Below are 23,049 nucleotides of genomic sequence, written 5' to 3'. Positions count from 1 at the left end.
TGATTTTGATCAGGACGATGAAAATGGAAAGCAGTGTGGGTGGGAGGAGGGGGCCAGCCGAGACCCTGCCCGACCCGCTGAGCTCCAGCACATTGCTCGTCGCTCCACGACGCAATTCTCACGGCATTGTCCGGAGATTGCCGGAGGCAGTGTGGGTGTGCTCTGCAGCAAAGTTCTGGAGGAACTCAGCAGGTCAGGCAGCATCTGCGGAGAGGAATAACCAGTAAACGTTTCCGGCCGAGAGCCTTCATCGGGACTGGAAAGGAAGGGGGTGGGGGCGGGGGGGGGGGGGAGAAGCTAGAATAAGGAGATTTGGGTGGGGGTGGGACGGAGGGAAAGCTGGCTGGTGATAGGTGAAGCCACACACACACATATAAAATACTGGAGCAACTCAGCAGGCCGGGCAGCACCTATGGAGAAAAGTAGCGTCGACGTTTCGGGGTGAAGCCCTTCGGCAGGACAGCTGGTGATAGGGAGGGTGGGTGAAGTGAGAAGCTGCGACGTGATAGGTGGAAAGGGCTGAAGGAGGAGGAATCTGATTGGGGAGGACAGTGCACCAGGGAGGAAAGGCACCAGAGGGAGATGATGGGTGAGGGGAAGGGGTAAGAGGGGAACGAACGGGCGAGGGAAATAGAAAAGGAGAAGGGAGGGTCCTCAGTGATGGCCCCAGCCATGCCAGAGTATCTATAAGTGAGCTGATGAACGAAGTTGAGATTCTAACAGGCAAGGGTGTAAAAAAAAAAGAACAAGCGTTCATGGACAAGGTTGTAGGTTCTTCATATGAAGAGGCCGGGCAAGTCTTGACTTTATCAGTGTCTTGGCTGAAACAGAGAGGAAGGAACTAGCTAACCAAAGTGCTAAGGAGAGGATTTGTTAAATGTAAGAGCTACTGTATGAAAATGCAGATATTGTACAAGACAGGAAAGGCTTGCTACACCACGAATGGATGGCCCTGCAGGCGTGGCCAACATTTTAAGAGATGCATTTCAGATCCCAGCTTGCTACTTAATGAATCAGGTATTAATAGTTCGCCTGACCTTATCTTGAGCTAATAATTAAATTCTTCTGAAAATGTTTTAGTACCAAGGGGTTTTAATTGCCTTTGACAGTTACTGCTGTCATTACTTTTGCTGTCGGCCTGCCCTGGGTGGGGGGGTTCGCAGGATTATGTACGTGCGAACGGGTGGGTAGGTGGGAGAGATGGACTGGCGTGCGTCGCGTTGCTGAGCTTGCCGGGCACGCTATATTGGCGCCGGAAAGGCGTTGTACCATTTGTGGGCTGCCCCCGGCACATCACCTTTCGCAGGCGACACGTTTAATCTACATCTCATAAACAAAGTCCAGCCGTTTACAGGGAGGTTATTAATAATGGGCGACAAAACTTTGGCTCAAACATGTCCCTCTTGGGTTAAGTGAGGCAGGGTCTGAACTAATATTAAAAACAGCTTCAGGCTCCGCATTCCCCAGTCAGACAAGCTAATTAAACACAAACACTATAATTGGAGGACAATTACTATTAGGGCTAATATCACGGAGGGCGTTTGCAAGGGTCTTACTGGCCAATGCAATCCCCTGGATGCCCAAACAAAAGGAGTTGCAATGCGGCCTGGTAGCGTAGCGGTTAGCATGGCGGTTCACAGTGCAGGCGATCGGGGTTCAATTCCCACCCCTGCCTGTGACTGGGTAGGTTTCCACTGGGTGCTCTGGTCTCCTCTCCTCCCACTCAGTAAGTTAATTGGTCAGTGTAAATTGTCCCATGATTAGATCGGGGGGCATGGATCGAAGGGCCCTGGAAGGGCCTATTCAGAGCCTGAAGATATTCTGACTGGTTGCATCATGGTCCGGTACGGGAATTAGGATGTGCAGGAAAAAAGAAAGGAAGCTGCAGGCACATCCGTGCTTGACCAGCCTCATCACTGCACTGTGGCCACGTTGCACGATGGAGCGGCTCGATAGCAGAATTGCAGCGTGCTGATATTACAGTTCAATCCCGCTGTTTGTAAGGGGTTTTACGTTCCCCTGTGACCGTCAGTGATCTGGGGTTCAATCCCGCTGTTTGTAGGGGTTTGTACATTCCCCCTGTGACCGTCAGTGATCTGGGGATCGATCCCGCTGTTTGTAAGGAGTTTGTACATTCCCCCCGTGACCGTTAGTGATCTGGGGTCAATCCCGCTGTTTGTAAGGGGTTCTACGTTCCCCCGTGACCGTCAGTGATCTGGGGATCAAACCCGCTGTTTGTAAGGGGTTTGTACGTTCCCCCCGTGACCGTTAGTGATCTGGGGATCGATCCCGCTGTTTGTAAGGGGTTTGTACGTTCCCCTGTGACCGTCAGTGATCTGGGGTTCAATCCCGCTGTTTGTAAGGGGTTTTACGTTCCCCTGTGACCGTCAGTGATCTGGGGTTCAATCCCGCTGTTTGTAAGGGGTTTGTACGTTCCCCCATGACCGTCAGTGATCTGGGGTTCAATCCCGCTGTTTGTAAGGGGTTTGTACGTTCCCCCGTGACCGTCAGTGATCTGGGGATCGATCCCGCTGTTTGTAAGGAGTTTGTACGTTCTCCCTGTAACCGTCAGTGATCTGGGGTTCAATCCCGCTGTTTGTAAGGGGTTTTACGTTCCCCTGTGACCGTCAGTGATCTGGGGATCGATCCCGCTGTTTGTAAGGAGTTTGTACGTTCTCCCTGTAACCGTCAGTGATCTGGGGTTCAATCCCGCTGTTTGTAAGGGGTTTGTACGTTCTCCCTGTAACCGTCAGTGATCTGGGGTTCAATCCCGCTGTTTGTAAGGGGTTTGTACATTCCCCCTGTGACCGTCAGCGATCTGGGGTCAATCCCGCTGTTTGTAAGGGGTTCTACGTTCCCCCGTGACCGTCAGTGATCTGGGATTCAATCCCGCTGTTTGTAAGGAGTTTGTACGTTCCCCCCCGTGACTGTCAGTGATCTGGGGTTCAATCCCGCTGTTTGTAAGGGGTTTGTACGTTCCCCCATGACCGTCAGTGATCTGGGGTTCGATCCCGCTGTTTGTAAGGAGTTTGTACGTTCCTTCCGTGACCGTCAGTGATCTGGGGATCGATCCCGCTGTTTGTAAGGAATTTGTACGCTCCCCCCGTGACCGTCAGTGATCTGGGGTTCAATCCCGCTGTTTGTAAGGGGTTTGTACGTTCCCCCGTGACCGTCAGTGATCTGGGGTTCAATCCCGCTGTTTGTAAGGGGTTTGTACGTTCCCCCATGACCGTCAGTGATCTGGGGTTCAATCCCGCTGTTTGTAAGGGGTTTGTACGTTCCCCCGTGACCGTCAGTGATCTGGGGATCGATCCCGCTGTTTGTAAGGAGTTTGTACGTTCTCCCTGTAACCGTCAGTGATCTGGGGTTCAATCCCGCTGTTTGTAAGGGGTTTTACGTTCCCCTGTGACCGTCAGTGATCTGGGGATCGATCCCGCTGTTTGTAAGGAGTTTGTACGTTCTCCCTGTAACCGTCAGTGATCTGGGGTTCAATCCCGCTGTTTGTAAGGGGTTTGTACGTTCTCCCTGTAACCGTCAGTGATCTGGGGTTCAATCCCGCTGTTTGTAAGGGGTTTGTACATTCCCCCTGTGACCGTCAGCGATCTGGGGTCAATCCCGCTGTTTGTAAGGGGTTCTACGTTCCCCCGTGACCGTCAGTGATCTGGGATTCAATCCCGCTGTTTGTAAGGAGTTTGTACGTTCCCCCCCGTGACTGTCAGTGATCTGGGGTTCAATCCCGCTGTTTGTAAGGGGTTTGTACGTTCCCCCATGACCGTCAGTGATCTGGGGTTCGATCCCGCTGTTTGTAAGGAGTTTGTACGTTCCTTCCGTGACCGTCAGTGATCTGGGGATCGATCCCGCTGTTTGTAAGGAATTTGTACGCTCCCCCCGTGACCGTCAGTGATCTGGGGTTCAATCCCGCTGTTTGTAAGGGGTTTGTACGTTCCCCCCCGTGATCGTCAGTGATCTGGGGATCAATCCCGCTGTTTGTAAGGAGTTTGTACATTCCCCCCGTGACCGTTAGTGATCTGGGGTTCAATCCCGCTGTTTGTAAGGAGTTTGTACGTTCTCCCTGTAACCGTCAGTGATCTGGGGTTCAATCCCGCTGTTTGTAAGGAGTTCGTACGTTCCCCTGTGACCGTCAGTGATCTGGGGTTCAATCTCGCTGTTTGTAAGGGGTTTGTACGTTCCCTCCATGACCGTCAGTGATCTGGGGATCGATCCCGCTGTTTGTAAGGAGTTTGTACGTTCTCCCTGTGACCGTCAGTGATCTGGGGTTCAATCCCGCTGTTTGTAAGGAGTTTGTACGTTCCCCCGTGACCGTCAGTGATCTGGGGTTCAATCCCACTGTTTGTAAGGGGTTTGTACGTTCCCCCGTGACCGTCAGTGATCTGGGGTTCAATCCCGCTGTTTGTAAGGGGTTTGTACGTTCCCTCCGTGACCGTCAGTGATCTGGGGATCCATCCCGCTGTTTGTAAGGGGTCTGTACGTTCCCCCCGTGACCGTCAGTGATCTGGGGATCAAACCCGCTGTTTGTAAGGAGTTTGTACGTTCTCCCTGTAACCGTCAGTGATCTGGGGTTCAATCCCGCTGTTTGTAAGGAGTTTGTACGTTCCCCCGTGACCGTCAGTGATCTGGGGTTCAATCCCGCTGTTTGTAAGGAGTTTGTACGTTCTCCCTGTAACCGTCAGTGATCTGGGGTTCAATCCCGCTGTTTGTAAGGAGTTTGTACGTTCCCCCGTGACCGTCAGTGATCTGGGGTTCAATCCCGCTGTTTGTAAGGAGTTTGTACGTTCCCCCGTGACCGTCAGTGATCTGGGGTTCAATCTCGCTGTTTGTAAGGGGTTTGTACGTTCCCTCCGTGACCGTCAGTGATCTGGGGATCGATCCCGCTGTTTGTAAGGAGTTTGTACGTTCTCCCTGTAACCGTCAGTGATCTGGGGTTCAATCCCGCTGTTTGTAAGGAGTTTGTACGTTCCCCTGTGACCGTCAGTGATCTGGGGTTCAATCCCGCTGTTTGTAAGGGGTTTGTACGTTCCCTCCGTGACCGTCAGTGATCTGGGGTCAATCCCGCTGTTTGTAAGGGGTTTGTACGTTCCCCCGTGACCATCAGTGATCTGGGGTTCAATCCCGCTGTTTGTAAGGGGTTTGTACGTTCCCCCGTGACCGTCAGTGATCTGGGGTTCAATCTCGCTGTTTGTAAGGGGTTTGTACGTTCCCTCCGTGACCATCAGTGATCTGGGGATCGATCCCGCTGTTTGTAAGGAGTTTGTACGTTCTCCCTGTAACCGTCAGTGATCTGGGGTTCAATCCCGCTGTTTGTAAGGAGTTTGTACGTTCCCCTGTGACCGTCAGTGATCTGGGGTTCAATCCCGCTGTTTGTAAGGAGTTTGTACGTTCTCCCCGTGACCGCATGAGGCCCCTCTGCTGCTGCGGTTCTTCCCAGATTTGAAAGATACACAGGCTGGGGTTAGGTTGTGCTATGGTGACACTTGTGGGCTGCTCAGTGCAATCCTCACTGACTTGATCTGACACAAGCCGCACATTTTGTCGTATGTTTCGATAATTCGATGTACATGTGACAAATATGCTGAAAGCTAAACACTAAAATGGATGTTAGACCAAAAGATATAGGAGCAGAATTAGGCCATTCAGCCCATCGAGTTTGGTCCACCATTCTATCATGGCTGATCCATCTTCCCTCTCAGCCCCGATCTCCTGCCTGCTCCCCCTGACCTTATCAAAAAATCTATCAACCTCCACCTCAAATACACACAGTGACCTGGCCTCTGCAGGCAATGAATTCCACAGATTCTCCATCCTCTGGCTTAAAGAAATTGCTCCTCATCTCCGTTCTAAATGAGGCTGTGTCCTCCGGTCCAAGATTCCCCCGCTACTGGAAACGTCCTCTCCACGTCCAACCTACCGAGGACTTTCAACATTCGATGGAGTTCAATGAGACCCTCCTCATTTTTCAAAAGAATAAGATAAGAATTTTTGCTTTTTACTGTTCCAGTTCTGTACTTTCTTGTAAGAAAAAATGGGTAGATTATGTTTATGTTGTTTTCCCCGTGAATGCTGCTTTAGTGATGCTATGTCCCTGTGATGTTGCTTCAAGTTAGTTTTTTTATTGCCCCTATGAATACAGGTACTTGTGGATATGACAGTAAACTCGACTTTGACCTTATAACAGAGGAACAAGAAGCAGTTTGCAATAGTTTTTTTCCAATATAACTCCATGGCCACTTCATTAGAAACACCTGCGCACCTGCTTTTTAGTGCAGATATCTAATCAGCCGATCATGAGGCAGCATCTCGATGCATAAAAGCACACAGGCATGGCGGATATAATAAGGTCTTTTCAGTACATGGAGCTGATAAAAATAGAGGGCTATGTGCTGGGGAAATTCGAGGCAGTTTCTAGAGTAGGTCACATGGTCGGCACAATATTGTAATGCGCTGTAAATTTCTATGTTCTATATCTATGGTCAAGAGGTTCAGTTGTTGTTTAGGCCAAAAGCAGAACGGGGAAGAGATGTGATCTAAGTGACTTTGATCGTGATTGTTGATGCCAGAAGGGGTGGTTTGAGTATCTCGGAAACTGCTGATCTCCTGGGATTTTCACACAGAATAGTCTCCCGAGTTTACAGAGAATGGTGCGAGAAACAAAAAAACATCCAGTAAGGGGCAGTTCTGTGGGCGAAAATGCCTTGTTAATGAGAGAGGTCAGTGAAGAATGGCCAGACTGGTTCAAGCTGACAGGAAGGTGACAGTAACTCAAATAACCACAGGTTACAACAGTGGTGCGCAGAAGAGATTATCTCTGAACACAGAACATGTCGAACCCTGGACGGGCTACAGGAGCAGAAGTCCTGAACATAAAATCAGTGGCCACTTTATTAGGTACAGAAGGCCCCTGATAAATTGGGCACTGCGTAGATCTAGTTGAGGCTTTCAGCCCTGTCAGCTGTCAGCCAGTACGATTTGGAACTAGGATTTCAGACATAGAGAAAGACGGGAGATTTGGAGGGGTTAGCGGTTAGGTAAGTATTTCTACAGAAGGACTGAGTGTCTTATTCACAGCAGAGAGAAGGTAAACAACTCTGGCTTCAACTGAATTACCACCTGTTGGTTCCAGGATTACCAGAGACCTTTAGGCACTCAGAGTTCACACTGCTGCCATTTGACCTTCATGGGTGCGCTATAAATATCTTCAGGAGGGCAGGCATAAACCGCCCTCCTGTCTCGATTTCCCTTCCCTCTCTCCACCTGGTTTGATCTCTGTTTTAGCCGAGTCACCATCGTCAGTCTGACTCTGCCCTCGTCTCCCCAGGTACCAACCTTGCGCCCTCCGGGACCGAGCTGCCTGAATGTACGCTCGCTGCCTTGAATCGGTGTGTGGCCCTCTCCTACAGGCTAGCCACCACAGACACAGCACCACGCTCAACAGACTCACCACTGAAATTCCCCCTCATCCCTGTTCTAAAAGACCACCCCTCCATTCCGAGGCTGTGTTCTCTCGTCTTAAGATTCTCCCATCATAGGAAACATTTTCTCCACATCCACTCTATCAAGGCCTTTCACCATTTGATAGGTTTCAGTGTGGTCACCCCTCATTCTTCTGAATTCCAGTGAATACAGGCCCAGAGCCCTCAGACACTCTTCATATGACAAGGCATTCAATCCTGGAATCATTTTTGTGAAACTCCTTTGAACCCTCTCCAGTTTCAGCACATCCTTTCTAAGATATAGGGGCCCAAGCCTGCTCACAGTACTCCAAGTGAGGCCTCACCAGTGCTTTATAAAGTCTCAACATTACATCCTTGCTTTTATGTTGTAGTCCTCTTGGAATGAATGCTAACATTGCATTTGCCTTCCTCACCACAGGCTCAGCCTGCAAATTGACCTTTAGAGTATCCTGCACAAGGCCTCCCAAGTCCCTTTGCGCCTCAGATTTTCATATTTTCTCTCCATTTAGAAAATAGTCAACCCTTTCATTTCTTCTACCAAAGTGCATGACCATACACTTCCTGACACTGTATTCCATCTGCCATTTCTTTGGCCATTCTCCTAATTTGTCTAAGTTCTTCTGTAGCCCAATACTTCCTCAAAACTACCTGCACCTCCACCTACCTTCATATCATCTGTAAACCTAGCGACAAAGCCATCAATTCCATCATCCAAATCATTGACATATAACGTAAAAAGAATCACTCCTGTGGAACACTACCAGACACCGAGAGCCAGCCAGAAGGGGCTCCCTTTATTCCCACTCTTTGCCTCCTGCCAGTCAGTCACTGCTTTATCCATGCTAGAATCTTTCCTGTAATACTATGGGCTCGTAGTTTGTTAAGCAGCCTCACATGTGGCACCTTGTCAAGGGCCTTCTGAAAATCCAACTGCAGCCAATTTTCCCCGTCTATCTGGCCTGTTATTTCTTCAAAGAATTCCAACAGGTTTTTCAGGCAAGATTTTGCCTTGGGGAAACCATGCTGACTATGGCCTATTTTATCATGTGCCTCCAAGTACCCTGAAACCTCATCCTTAATAGTCGATTCCAACATCTTCCCAACCATTAACTGGCCAATAGTTTCCTTTCGTCTGCCTCTCTCCCTTCTTGAAGAGTGGAGTTCCATTTGTAATTTTCCAGTTATGTTAGACTGTAGTGATGCTTGAAAGAGCATTAAAGGGCTTGGGAACCTCCAGAGAAGGGAGATAAAAGGCACTTTAGAAACTAAATCCTCTCCATTCTATCGTCCAGTGTTCAGCCGCAAAAACTGAAAGGGACCATCAGCAAAAAGCATGAGGCAACTCACCTGCCAGCCATTGGAGATCTTCTGGTTGAAGATGCCGAACTCGTACCGGATTCCGTAGCCGTAGGCGGCCAGCCCCAAGGTCGCCATGGAGTCCAGAAAGCAGGCTGTACAGGGGGTAGAAGCAAGAGGTCAGGCAATTCAGGGTTTGCAACAGAGAAAGACCAGTTCCCAAGTCAATGTTAGGCTACCGTGCGACCATACCTTATTGGAAAGCACCGGGACATCGCAAGGTCATGCCTGGCACTTTGGAAATGCGGAATAACTACTTCTTTTCTGAGTGGTACATGAAATGCAGTGGGTGATGGTCCTGGAAGGGCAGACTGAAGTGACAACGGTAACTGCAGTGCTCCCTATCCCACTGGGGAGGGAATGAACGTTAACACAAGAGAGTCCGCAGATGCAGGTCACACACACAAAATTCTCGAGGAGCCCAGCAGGTGAGGCAGCGTCAATGGAGAGGAATAAAGAGTCGACATTTCAGTAGTCCTGACGAAGGGTCTCGGCCCAAAACGTTGACTCTTTACTCCTCTACACAGATGCTGCCTCGCGTGCTGAGCTCCTCCAGCGTTTTGGGTGCGTTAAGGGGGAAGTGAATGTGGGGTGATTACAGCAAGAGGACGGAATCAGGTTTACTATCTCTGACATACAGTATGTCGTGAAATATGTTGTTCTGTGGCAGTAGGACAGTGCACTACCTATAAAATATACTATAAATTATCATAAGATCCGAATCAGAATCAGGTTTAATATCACTGGCATATGTAGTGAAATTTATTAACTTTGAGGCAGCAGTACAATGCAATACATAATAATACAGAAAAAAACAATTACAGTCAGTATATATATTAACTAGTTAAATTAGATTAGTACAAATACAGAAATTTAAAAAAGCAGTCAGGTAGTGTTTGTGGGTTCAATGTCCGTTCAGGAATCGGATGGCAGAGGGGAAGAATCTGTTCCTGAATCGTTGAGTGTGGGCCTTCAGGCTCCTGTACCTCCTCCCTGATGGTAGCAATGAGAAGAGGACATGTCCTGGGTGATGGGGGTCCTTAATGATGGACGCTGCCTTTCTGAGACACCGCTCCTTGAAGATGTCCTGGACACTACGGAGGCTGGTGCCCATGATGGAGCTGACTGAGTTTACAACTCTGCAGTTTATTTTGATCCTGTGCAGTAGCCCTCACCCCCCCCCCATACCAGTCAGAATGTTCTCCGCGTTACATCTGTAGAAATTTATGAGTATTTTTTTGGTGACGTGCCAAATCCCTTCAGACTCCGAATGAAATACGGCCACTGTTGTGCCTTCTCTGCAGCTGCATCGATACGTTGGGCCCAGGTTAGGTCCTTCGCGATGATGACACCCAGATATAGATACAAAAAATTTAATTAAATAAGTGAGTCAAAAGAGCAAAAAATAGTGAGGTAGCATTCATGGGTTCAGTGTCCATTCAGAAATCAGAGGATAGAGGGGAAGAAGCTGTTCCTAAAACATTGAGTGTGGGTCTTCAGGTTCCTGTACCTCCTCCCTGAAGGTAGCAATGAGGAGAGGGCTGGTCTGCCATGTCCCCCACGAACAGTGACAGGACAGGAGTCGGAGGGGAACGAAGGGCGATTCGTTCCCTCACGGGATGAGGGGTCTGGGGTTCCCCTTTGCATGGTGACGGACAGGGATTTCACGGCCACACAGAGCAGCTGCAGAGTGACGCGGCGGAGAGGGTAGAAGTCTGCGTTCAGCTCCCTGCCTGCTTAGCGTTCCGTGACTGCCCTCAGCCACACTGACAGGTCCACGTCTCCCACCCACCACCTTGATACACAGCCAGAGGGGGCTACTGTTCCCACTGCACCGGGACAGACGTCTGAGATCCCCGCTCTGCACGGCACCAGCTGAGCTACCCCCGCACCCCGCCATCTGCGATTTACCACCTGCTTTGCGAGGGGACGGACACAGCTTGCGTTGGGCATGGGACCTGCAGACCGTACAGGACCCAGCAGGGGGGGAGCCAAAAAAAAAAGGAGGCAAAATGAAAAGTGACAACACCGGCCTGTTCAGACTGCAGTGGCCAGAGACCCCCGGGATCAAGGAAATACATACAAAAAGTGCTGGAAAAGGCCGGCAGTATCACTCACCCTGTTCATGGACTGTCTGTCCCAGTGCCATCAGGGAGGAGGCTACGTAGCATCCACACCAGGACCAGCAAAAAGTTACTTTCCCCAAGCAATAAGGTAGATTCACACCTCCTATCAACGAGCCCACCCCACCACCGGTACCTTATCATTTGCTGTACGGACACTCCAGTGTCTATACATACGTTAACTGTACGTACACATTGTATGTACATACAGTTAATCCATGTATACAAGCTATCATATATATTGTTTATTATAGTTAGTTACTGCCTGTTCGCTGGTATTTAGGGCAGCAATGAAGGTCTGTCCTCGGCCATCTTCTCTATCGTGCCCCAGGTGAGGTTCAGGGTCCTCATTTCTGCCTCTGCGGTACGGAGCCAAGTTGTCTTGATCTCTAGCGGCATTCAGGGTGTCTTCATCATGGCAGGAGCTTCCTCTCGGTTTTCACCACTGTCGGTCATGCAAGTCCCGGGTGGAGACTCAGGAATACCGTCACACTCAGATGTAGAAGGACTCTTCATTGCTGCTTGAACCCAGTCAGGGTTGTTGGCCCCGAACCTGGAGGACCGCTCTTAGTTTGGCCTCTGCCCTTTGACCTGTTTGGCATGGGTGACCCTACCAAGAGCCAAAGCACAAGGCTCTGACTCCAGCCAACATGGCTCTCTGGGTCATAGAGGCAGGCAAGACTTCAAACTCTATGACAAGATAGTGGTTCTCTTGGAGGTATATACATATATAATGTTTCTTTATTATTGTGTTATCTTACTGTGTTCTTTTTTGTGCTGCATCAGATCCAGAGTAACAATTATCTCCTTCTCATTTACACTTTTGTGCTGGAAATGACATCTTGGATCCTCACCTGCCAACCTGCCCAGACCTCCGTTTCCAAGCCCAGCATCTTCCTCGATATCTTCTAGTTCTTCCATGTCCAACCCAAGCTAGAAAGAGGGAAAAAAAAAAACAAGGAATCAACCAGCAGCCATTTCTTAGGTGCCACCATTAGATACACTGGTCTGGAGGGCGAACGAGAAGTACCCCTTGTTCCACCCATCGTCACTCCTGCTTTCTCCTCTACCTCTTGATCTCTTCCCAGTTCTGAGGACCTGACAGAATGGTTCTTCTTTCCACAGATGCCGCCTGGCCTGCTGATCCTTTCCCCCACCCCCAGCATTTTCCCCGGCTTTTAATTTCAGAATTCCGGCAGATTTTTCCTTTTCGATCTTCAGCCCCGTTCACTCCCCCAGGCTGACAGAAAAGAAGTTGTGTTGCTGATCTGAAATCTTGTCATGGGACAGAGGACATACCAGCACAGGCCCTTCGGCCCACTTAACTTCCTCTGAGATCAATCTAACCCTTCCCTCCTACGTAGCCCTCCATTTGTCTCTCATCTACATGCCTATCTAACAGAGTCTCTTAAACGCCCTTATTACATCTGCCTCTACCAACACCCCTGGCAGGACGTTCCACAGATTCACCACTGTCTGTGTAAAAAACCGACCCCTGACAACACCCATACTTTTCTCTAATCACCTAAAACTCCTTAAAGACAGCGCCGGCAATTGAGCCCCGATCGTTGACACTGTAGTAGCCTGGCGCTAGCCACTAACTACCGCTAACTGTTCGACTTTGGATCTTCATTGAAGAATAAATGGTTTACATCCACCCTGAAGTTCAAAGTAAGTTTATTACCAAAGTACATATATGCCACTGTTGTACGCGAATTGAGTCACCGGGGGAACACTGAGGCTAGTAGTTACAAAAGTGTTTTATTCAACAAAATGAGACACTCTCGGAGGAAGAGGCCTCCCGACCCAACATTACATGACAGTTTTAATATGCTAAGGGTCAAAGGTGGCAGCTGGATAATTCTATAGTTACCATGTATCTACAATGCTTCCTTTCAATTGCATGTAGTTTTCACACACCAACCCCCTTCTTCGCACCCACACTCCAGACACCCAAAATTAACGTTCATTGGCATTGTCCGGTTTGCAATCAACCCCAGTCCGCAGCTCCAGGGCTGCGTTTTAAATTCCATCAATAATCCACGTTCAAATCTAAAGAATGGCAACTTAATGCTTGTTATATGCCCGAACAGTCACCATATATTACCCTCGCAGGCATTCACAAATGAACAAAGAAATTATGTCCCCTTGTAAAAGATATTTTCACCTGTCAATGCTTTGTCTTAATCGACGTCTTTACATTAGAGACACGATCACATTGTTAGGGAGCTTCGTGGGTACAGCATACTTTGTGAGGTGAACCGGCCTCAGTAGTGTGCGACGCAACTCCCCACAGAATGGGGACGGCCAGCATGGCCACATAGCATCTGGGTTCGATTCCCACTGGAGTTTGCAAGACAACACACACAAAATACCGGAGGAACTCAGCGGAAAAGAGCAGCCAGTCGATATTTCGGGCTGAGACCCTCCCTCGGGATTGGAAAGGAACAGGAAAAGTCAGAGTCAGAAGGTTGGTGGGGGGAGGAAGATGTACAAGGTGGTAGGTGACAGGTGAAACCGGGAGAGGGAACGGTGGTGAAGTAAAGAGCTGGGAATGCGAGGAGTTTGGAGAAGTATATGGATAGGAAGGGGATGGAGGGCTATGGTCCAGGTGGGACCAAGCTGAATAACAGTTCGTCAATAACTAGACGGGCCGAAGGGTCTGTTTCTGAGCTTTGGAGCTCTGTGATATTAAATGGAGGGAGCCTAGAGTTAAAATGGAGGACGTCTTGACTGAAGGGGCGTTCCTTTAGATCCCCAGTGAGCATTACGTTACCTCAAGGACTTACAGCGTATTAGAAGGTCTGTAATGGGAGATAATCCTGGAGCAGCTGCGTGCCATTCCTGACCAGACAGTCAGACTACTAAATTTCACCGGCATTTGCAAAGCGGCCAAGCTCACCCGGCTCAATGTATTGTGCAACGGTTTAAATCCCGTCCAGCCTTTACCCACGAGTGTCTGCTGAGGGCAATGGCAGCTCCCGGCACCTAGATGGGTGGGGTGGGGTGGGGTGGGGTGGGGTGGGGGGGGATGTTGTCGGCCTTCTGTCCTCAGTGGGCTAAAGGAAGAAGAATTGGCAGCTCCTACCCTATCTTCATAGTCTTCAGTCACCCCTTCCTCCTTGACCCATTCCCCAACAACACAAAGAACTTATCAGCCAGCAGCTGTTTGTGAGGGGGTGGGTGAGACTGGGGGAATGGAGGGGGAAGAGGGGGAAGAGGGGGAAGAGGGGGAAGAGGGGGAAGAGGGGGAAGAGGGGGAGGGTGCGGGTGGGGGTGGGTGAAAAGAGAGAGGGTGAGGGTGGGGGTGGCTGTAGAGAGAGGGTGTGGGTGTGTGTAGAGAGAGAGGGTGGGGTGGGTGTAGAGAGAGAGGGTGGGGGTGGGTGTAGCGAGAGAGGGTGTTGGTGGGGGTGGGTGGAGAGAGAGAGAGAGTGCAGGTGGGGGTGGGTGAAGAGAGAGAGGGGGTGCGGGTGGGGGTGGGTGTAGAGAGAGAGGGTGTGGGTGTGGGTGTGTGTAGAGAGAGGGTGGGGGTGGGTGTAGAGAGGGTGTGGGTGGGGGTGGGTGTAGCGAGAGAGGGTGTTGGTGGGGGTGGGTGGAGAGAGAGAGGGTGTTGGTGGGGGTGGGTGGAGAGAGAGAGGGTGTTGGTGGGGGTGGGTGGAGAGAGAGAGAGTGCAGGTGGGGGTGGGTGAAGAGAGAGAGAGTGCAGGTGGGGGTGGGTGTAGAGAGAGGGGGTGCGGGTGGGGGTGGGTGAAGAGAGAGAGGGGATGCGGGTGTGGGTGGGTGTAGAGAGAGGGTGTGGGTGTGTGTAGAGAGAGAGGGTGGGGGTGGGTGTAGAGAGGGTGTGGGTGGGGGTGGGTGTAGCGAGAGAGGGTGTTGGTGGGGGTGGGTGGAGAGAGAGAGGGTGTTGGTGGGGGTGGGTGGAGAGAGAGAGAGTGCAGGTGGGGGTGGGTGAAGAGAGAGAGAGAGTGCAGGTGGGGGTGGGTGAAGAGAGAGAGAGAGTGCAGGTGGGGGTGGGTGTAGAGAGAGGGTGTGCGGGTCGGGGTGGGTGAAGAGAGAGAGGGGATGCGGGTGTGGGTGGGTGTAGAGAGAGGGTGTGGGTGGGTGTAGAGAGAGAGGGTGTGGGTGGGTGTAGAGAGAGGGTGTGGGTGGGTGTAGAGAGAGGGTGTGGGTGGGTGTAGAGAGAGGGTGTGGGTGGGTGTGGGTGTAGAGGGAGGGGATGGGTGGGTGTACAGAGAGAGGGTGAGGGTGTGGGTGGAAGTGGGTGTAGAGAGAGGGTGTGGGTGGAGGTGGGTGTAGAGGGAGAGGGTGTGAGTGGGTGTAGAGGGAGAGGGTGTGGGTGGAGGTGGGTGTAGAGAGAGAGGGTGTGGGTGTAGAGAGAGGGTATGGGTGGGGGTGTGTGTAGAGAGAGAGGGTGTGGGTGGGTGTGGGTGTAGAGGGAGAGGGTGTGGGTGGGGGTAGGTGTAGAGAGGGGGTGTGGGTGTGGGTGTGTGTAGATAGAGAGGGTGTGGGTGTGGGTGGGTGTAGAGGGAGAGGGTGTGGGTGTGTGTGGGTGTAGAGAGAGGGTGTGGGTGGGTGTGGGTGTAGAGGGAGAGGGTGTGGGTGGGGGTAGGTGTAGAGAGGGGGTGTGGATGTGGGTGGGTGTAGAGAGAGGGTGTGGGTGGGGGTGGGTGTAGAGAGAGGGTGTGGGTGGGGGTGTGTGTAGAGAGAGAGGGTGTGGGTGGGTGTAGAGAGAGGTTGAGGGTGGGGGTGGGTGTAGAGAGGGTGTGGTTGGGGGTGGGTGTAGAGAGAGGGTGTGGGTGTGGTGGGTGTAGAGAGAGGGTGTGGGTGGGTGTAGAGAGAGGGTGTGGGTGGGTGTAGAGAGAGGGTGTGGGTGGGGGTGTGTGTAGATAGAGAGGGTGTGGGTGGGTGTAGAGAGGGTGTGGGTGTGGTGGGTGTAGAGAGAGGGTGTGGGTGGGTGTAGAGAGAGGGTGTGGGTGGGTGTAGAGAGAGAGAGGGCGGGGGTGGGTGTAGAGAGAGGGTGTGGGTGTGGGTGGGTGTAGAGAGAGGGTGTGGGTGGAGGTGGGTGTGTAGAGAGAGGGTGTGGGTGGAGGTGGGGTGTAGAGAGAGGGTGTGGGTGGAGGTGGGTGTAGAGAGGGTGTGGGTGGAGGTGGGTGTAGAGAGTGGGTGAGTGTGGGTGGGTGTAGAGAGAGACAGTGAGGGTGGGGTGGGTGTAGAGAGAGGGTGTGGGTGTGGGTGGGTGTAGAGAGAGAGGGTGTGGGTGGAGGTGGGTGTAGAGAGAGGGTGTGGGTGGAGGTGGGTGTAGAGAGAGAGGGTGTGGGTGGAGGTGGGTGTAGAGAGTGGGTGAGTGGAGGTGGGTGTAGAGAGAGGGCGTGGGTGGGTGTAGAGAGAGGGTGTGGGTGGAGGTGGGTGTAGAGAGAGAGGGTGTGGGTGGAGGTGGGTGTAGAGAGGGTGTGGGTGGAGGTGGGTGTAGAGAGTGGGTGAGTGGAGGTGGGTGTAGAGAGAGGGTGTGGGTGGAGGTGGGTGTAGAGAGAGGGTGTGGGTGTGGGTGGGTGTAGAGAGAGGGTGTGGGTGGAGGTGGGTGTAGAGAGAGGGTGTGGGTGGAGGTGGGGTGTAGAGAGGGTGTGGGTGGAGGTGGGTGTAGAGAGGGTGTGGGTGGGGGTGGGTGTAGAGAGAGGGAGTAGTTGTGGGTGGGTGTAGAGAGAGGGTGTGGGTGGGGGGGTGTAGAGAGAGAGGGTGTGGGTGGGTGTAGAGAGAGGGTGTGGGTGGGTGTAGAGAGAGGGTGTGGGTGGAGGTGGGTGTAGAGAGTGGGTGAGTGGGGGTGGGTGTAGAGAGAGACAGTGAGGGGTGGGGTGGGTGTAGAGAGAGGGGTGTGGGTGTGGGTGTGTGTAGAGAGATGGTGTGGGTGGGGGGTGGGTGTAGAGAGAGGGAGTAGTTGTGGGTGGGTGTAGAGAGAGGGTGTGGGTGGGGGGGTGTAGAGTGAGAGGGTGTGGGTGGGTGTAGAGAGAGGGTGTGGGTGGGGGGGGGTGTAGAGAGAGAGGGTGTGGGTGGGGGGGGTGTAGAGAGAGAGGGTGTGGGGGTGTGGGTGGGTGTAGAGAGAGAGGGTGTGGGTGAGGGTGGGTGTAGAGAGTGGGTGTGGGTAGGGGTGGGTGTAGTGAGAGGGTGTGGGTGGGGGTGGGTGTAGAGAGAGGGTGGTGGGTGGGGTGGGTGTAGAGAAAGGGTGTGGGTGGGTGTAGAGAGAGGGTGTGGGTGGGGGGTGAGTGTAGAGAGAGGGTGTGGGGTGTGTGTAGATAGAGAGGGTGTGGGTGTGTGTAGATAGAGAGGGTGTGGGTGGGGGTGTGTGTAGAGTGAGGGTGTGGGTAGGGGTGTGTGTAGATAGAGAGGGTGTGGGTGGGTGTGTAGAGAGAGGGTGTGGGTGTGGGTGAGTGTAGAGAGAGGGTGTGGGTGGGTGTGGGTGTAGAGAGAGGGGGTGTGGGTGGGTGTGGGTGTAGAGGGAGAGGGGTGTGGGTGGGGGTAGGTGTAGAGAGAGAGGGGGTGTGGATGTGGGTGGGTGTAGAGAGAGGGTGTGGGTAGGGGTGTGTGTAGATAGAGAGGGGTGTGGGTGGGTGTAGAGAGAGGGGTGTGGGTGGGGGTGGGTGTAGAGAGAGGGTGTGGGTGGGGGTGTGTGTAGATGAGAGGGTGTGGGGTGGGTGTAGAGAGAGGGTGTGGGTGTGGGTGAGTGTAGAGAGAGGGTGTGGGTGGTGGGGTGTGTGTAGTAGAGAGGGTGTGGGTGGGGGTGTGTGTAGAGAGGGGTGTGGGTGGAGGTGGGTGTAGAGAGAGAGGGGTGTGGGTGGGGGTGTGTGTAGAGAGAGAGGGTGTGGGGTGGGGGTGTGTGTAGAGAGGAGGGGTGTGGGTGGGTGTGGGTGTAGAGGGAGAGGGTGTGGGTGGGGGTAGGTGTAGAGAGAGAGGGGGTGTGGATGTGGGTGGGTGTAGAGAGAGGGTGTGGGTGGGGGTGTGTGTAGATAGAGAGGGTGTGGGTGGGTGTGTAGAGAGAGGGTGTGGGTGTGTGTGGGTGTAGAGGGAGAGGGTGTGGGTGGGGGTGTGTGTAGAGAGAGAGGGTGTGGGTGGGGGTGTGTGTAGAGAGAGAGGGTGGTGGTGTGTGTAGATAGAGAGGGTGTGGGTGGGGGTGGGTGTAGAGAGAGGGTGAGGGTGGGGTGTAGAGAGAGGGTGGGGGTAGGTGTGGGTGGGTGTAGAGGGAGAGGGTGTGGGGTGGGTGTAGAGAGAGGGTGTGGGGTGGGTGTAGAGAGAGGGTGTGGGTGGGGGTGGGTGTAGAGAGAGGGGTGGGGGTAGGTGTGGGTGGGTGGTAGAGAGAGGGGGTGTGGGTGGGTGTAGAGAGAGGGTGTGGGTGGGGTGGGTGTAGAGAGAGGGTGAGGGTGGGTGTAGAGAGAGGGTGGGGGGTAGGTGTGGGTGGGTGTAGAGGGAGAGGGTGTGGGTGGGTGTAGAGAGAGGGTGTGGGTGGGGGTGGGTGTAGAGAGAGGGTGTGGGTGGGGGGGGTGTAGAGAGAGGGGTGTGGGTGTGGGTGGGTGTAGAGAGAGGGTGTGGGTGAGGGTGGGTGTAGAGAGAGGGTGTGGGTGGGGGTGGGTGTAGAGAGAGGGTGTGGGTGGGGGGGTGTAGAGAGAGAGGGTGTGGGTGGGGGTGGGTGTAGAGAGAGGGTGTGGGTGGTGGTGTGTGTAGATAGAGAGGGGTGTGGGTGTGGGTGGGTGTAGAGAGAGGGTGTGGGTGGGGGGTGGGGTGTAGAGGGAGAGGGTGTGGGATGTGGGTGGGTGTAGAGAGAGAGGGTGGGGGTGTGTGTAGAGGAGAGGGTGTGGGTGGGTGTGTGGGTGTAGAGAGAGGGGGTGTGGGTGGGTGTGGGTGTAGAGGGAGAGGGTGTGGGTGGGGGTAGGTGTAGAGAGAGAGGGGGGTGTGGATGTGGGTGGGTGTAGAGTGAGGGTGTGGGTGGGGGGTGTGTGTAGATAGAGAGGGTGTGGGTGGGTGTAGAGAGAGGGTGTGGGTGGGGTGGGTGTAGAGAGAGGGTGTGGGTGGGGGTGTGTGTAGAGAGAGGGTGTGGGTGTGTGTAGATAGAGAGGGTGTGGGTGGGGGTGTGTGTAGAGAGAGGGTGTGGGTAGGGGTGGGTGTAGAGAGAGAGGGTGTGGGTGGGGGTGTGTGTGTAGAGAGAGGGTGTGGGTGGTGGTGGGGGTGTAGAGAGAGGGTGTGGGTGGGGGGGGTGTGTGTAGATAGAGAGGGTGTGGGTGTGTGTAGAGAGAGGGGTGTGGGTGGGGTGTGGGGTGTAGAGGGGAGAGGGTGTGGGGTGGGGGGTGTGTGTAGAGAGAGGGTGTGGGTGGTGGTGTGTGTAGATAGAGAGGGTGTGGGTGGGGGTGGGTGTAGAGAAAGGGTGTGGGTGGGGTGTAGAGAGAGGGTGTGGGTGGGGGTGGTGTGTAGAGAGAGGGTGTGGGTGGGGGTGGGTGTAGAGAGAGGGTGAGGGTGGGTGTAGAGAGAGGGTGGGGGTAGGTGGTGGGTGGGTGTAGAGGGAGAGGGTGTGGGTGGGGTGTAGAGAGAGGGTGTGGGGTGGGTGTAGAGAGAGGGTGTGGGGTGGGGGTGTGTGTAGGGAGAGAGGGTGTGGGTGGGTGTAGAGAGAGGGTGTGGGTGGGTGTAGAGAGAGGGTGTGGGTGGGGGGGGGGTGTGTGTAGAGAGAGGGTGAGGGTGGGGGGTGAGTGTAGAGAGAGGGTGAGGGTGTGGGGTGGGTGTAGAGAGAGGGTGAGGGTGGGGGTGGGTGTAGAGAGAGGGTGTGGGTGTGGGTGGGTGTAGAGGGAGAGGGTGTGGGTGTGGGTGGGTGTAGAGGGAGAGGGTGTGGGTGTAGAGGGAGAGGATGTGGGTGTGGGTGGGTGTAGAGAGAGGGTGTGGGTAGGGGTGGGTGTAGAGAGAGAGGGGTGTGGGTGGGGGGGTGGGTGTAGAGAGAGGGTGTGGGTGGGGGTGTGTGTAGATAGAGAGGGGTGTGGGGTGGGTGTAGAGAGAGGGTGTGGGTGGGGGTGTGTGTAGAGAGAGAGGGTGTGGGTGTGTGTAGAGGGAGAGGGTGTGGGTGGGTGTAGAGAGAGAGTGTGGGGTGGGTGTAGAGAGAGGGTGTGGGTGGGTGTAGAGAGAGGGTGTGGGTGGGTGTAGAGAGGGGTGTGGGTGGGTGTAGAGAGAGGGTGAGGGTGGGTGTGGGTGTAGAGGGAGGGAGGGTGTGGGTGGGGTGTGGGTGTAGAGAGAGGGGGTGTGGGGTGGGGTGTGGGTGTAGAGGGAGAGGGTGTGGGTGGGGGTAGGTGTAGAGAGAGAGGGGGTGTGGTGTGGGTGGGTGTAGAGAGAGGGTGTGGGTGGGGGGTGTGTGTAGATAGAGAGGGTGTGGGTGGGGTGTAGAGAGAGGGTGTGGGGTGTGTGCGGGTGTAGAGGGAGAGGGTTGGGTGGAGGTGTGTGTAGAGAGAGAGGGGTGTGGGTGTGGGTGTGGGTGGTGTGTGTAGATAGAGAGGGGTGTGGGTGGGGTGTAGAGAGAGGGTGTGGGGTGGGTGTAGAGAGAGGGTGTGGGTGGGGGTGGGTGTAGAGAGAGGGTGAGGGTGGGTGTAGAGAGAGGGTGGGGGTAGGTGTGGGTGGGTGTAGAGGGAGAGGGTGTGGGTGGGGTGTAGAGAGAGGGTGTGGGGTGGGTGTAGAGGAGAGGGTGTGGGTGGGGGTGGGTGTAGAGAAAGGGTGTGGGTGGGTGTAGAGAGAGGGGTGTGGGTGGGTGTAGAGAGAGGGTGTGGGTGGGGGTGAGTGTAGAGAGAGGGTGTGGGGTGTGTGTAGATAGAGAGGGTGTGGGTGGGGGTGTGTGTAGAGGGAGAGGGGGTGTGGGTGGGTGTGGGTGTAGAGAGAGAGGGTGTGGGTAGGGGTGGGTGTAGAGAGAGAGGGTGTGGGTGGGGGTGTGTGTAGGGAGAGGGTGTGGGGTGGTGGTGTGTGTAGATAGAGAGGGTGTGGGTGGGGGTGGGTGTAGAGAGAGGGTGAGGGTGGGTGTAGAGAGAGGGTGGGGGTAGGTGTGGGGTGGGTGTAGAGGGAGGGGTGTGGGTGGGTGTAGAGAGAGGGTGTGTGGGTGGGTGTAGAGAGAGGGTGTGGGGTGGGGGGTGAGTGTAGAGAGAGGGTGAGGGTGGGGGTGGGTGTAGAGAGAGGGTGTGGGTGGGGGGTGGGTGTAGAGAGAGAGGGTGGTGGTGGGGTGGGTGTAGAGAGAGGGTGTGGGTGGGGGGGGGTGTGTAGAGAGAGAGGGTGTGGGTGTGGGGTGGGTGTAGAGGGAGGGGGTGTGGGTGTGGAGTAGAGGGTGTGGGTGTGGGTGGGTGTTGAGAGAGGGTGTGGGTGGGTGTAGAGAGAGGGTGTGGGTGGGTGTGGGTGTAGAGGGAGAGGGTGTTGGGTGGGGGGTGGTGTGAGAGAGTGGGTGTGGGTGGGGTGTGTGTGTAGAGAGAGGGTGTGGGGTGGGGTGTGTGTGGGGGGGTGGGGGTGTGGGTGGGTGTAGAGGGGTGTGGGGTGGGGGGTGGTGGTGTGGTGTAGTGGAGGGTGTGGGTGGGTGGGGTGTAGAGAGGAGGGTGTGGGTGTGTGTGGGTGTAGAGAGAGGGTGTGGGTGGGTGTGGGTGTAGAGGGAGAGGGTGTGGGTGGGTGTGGGTGTAGAGAGAGGGGGTGTGGGTGTGTGTGGGTGTAGAGGGAGGGTGTGGGTGGGGGTAGGTGTTGAGAGAGAGGGGGGTGGTGGATGTGGGTGGGTGTAGAGAGAGGGTGTGGGTGGGGGTGTGTGTAGATAGAGGGGTGTGGGTGGGTGTAGAGAGAGGGTGTGGGTGTGGGTGTGTGTAGAGGGAGAGGGTGTGGGTGTGGGTGGGTGTGAGGGAGGGGGTGTGGGTGTAGAGGGAGAGGGTGTGGGTGGGGGGTAGGTGTAGAGAGGGGGTGTGGATGTGGGTGGGTGTAGAGAGAGGGTGTGGGTGGGGTGTAGAGAGAGGGTGTGGGTGGGGTGTGGGTGTAGAGGGAGAGGGTGTGTGGGTGGGGGTGGGTGTAGAGAGAGAGGGGGTGTGGATGTGGGTGGGTGTAGAGAGAGGGTGTGGGTGGGGGGTGTGTGTAGATGAGAGGGTGTGGGTGGGTGTAGAGAGAGGGTGTGGGTGTGTGTGGGTGTAGAGGGAGAGGGTGTGGGTGGGTGTAGAGAGAGGGGTGGTGTGGGTGGGGGGTGGTAGAGAGAGGGTGTGGGTGGGTGTGGGTGTAGAGGGAGGAGGGTGTGGGTGGGGTGTGGGTGTAGAGAGAGGGGGTGTGGGTGTGGGGTGTGGGTGTAGAGGGAGGGGTGTGGGGTGGGTGTGGGTGTAGAGGAGAGGGGTGGGGTGTGGTGTGGTGTGTAGAGAGAGGGTGTGGGTGGGGGTGTGTGTAGATGAGGGGGTGGGGGTGGGTGTAGAGGGAGGGGTGGTGGGGTGTGTGGGTGGGAGGAGGGGTGTGGGGGGGGGTGTGGGTGTAGAGAGAGGGGGTGGTGGGTGGTTGTGGGTGAGGGGTGAGGGTTGGGGGGGGTGTGTGTAGGGGGGGGTGTGGTGTGGGGTGGGGTGTGTGTGAGTGGGGGTGGGGGTGGGGGTGTGGTGTGTAGTAGAGAGGGTGTGGGTGGGGGTGGGTGTAGAGAGAGGGTGTGGGGTGGGTGTGTAGAGAGAGGGTGGGGGTGGGTGTGGGGTGTGTGTAGAGGGGGTGTGGGGGGTGTGGGTGGTGTAGAGAGAGAGGGGTGTGGGTGTAGGGTGTGGGTGTAGAGTGGGTGGTAAGAGGGTGGGGGTGTGGGTGTAGAGGGAGAGGGTGTGGGTGGGTGTGGGTGTGTAGAGAGAGAGGGGTGTGGGTGGGTGTGGGTGTAGAGAGAGGGGTGTGGGTGTGGGTGGTGTAGAGGGAGAGGGGTGTGGATGTTGGGTGGGTGTAGAGAGAGGGTGTGGGTGGGTGTGGGTGGTGTGTAGAGAGAGGGTGTGGGTGGGGGTGTGGTGTAGAGGGAGAGGGTGTGGGTGGGGGTGTGTGTAGAGAGAGAGGGTGTGGGTGGGGGTGGTGTAGAGAGAGGGTGTGGTAGGGTGTGGGTGTGTGTAGAGAGAGAGGGT

At 54.6% G+C, this 23,049-nt stretch overlaps 1 protein-coding gene across 1 annotated transcript in view; it reads right to left on the bottom strand.

Moving 5' to 3' along the window:
• The window catches only part of LOC140193661 (glycogen phosphorylase, muscle form-like), a 154,729-nt gene that overhangs the window by 85,242 nt on the left and 46,438 nt on the right, over nt 1-23,049 (bottom strand). Inside the window, exons 3-4 of the mRNA XM_072250818.1 lie at nt 11,803-11,881; nt 8,817-8,920 (exon numbers count right to left, since the gene is read on the bottom strand). Coding sequence (XP_072106919.1) covers nt 8,817-8,920; nt 11,803-11,881 — 183 coding nt within the window. The remainder of the gene's footprint in view (nt 1-8,816; nt 8,921-11,802; nt 11,882-23,049) is intronic.

This window comes from Mobula birostris, unplaced genomic scaffold (genome assembly GCF_030028105.1).
Source record: "Mobula birostris isolate sMobBir1 unplaced genomic scaffold, sMobBir1.hap1 scaffold_686, whole genome shotgun sequence".
NCBI classification, from domain to species: Eukaryota; Metazoa; Chordata; class Chondrichthyes; order Myliobatiformes; family Myliobatidae; genus Mobula; species Mobula birostris.
This window is presented reverse-complemented; position numbering and strand designations above follow the sequence as displayed.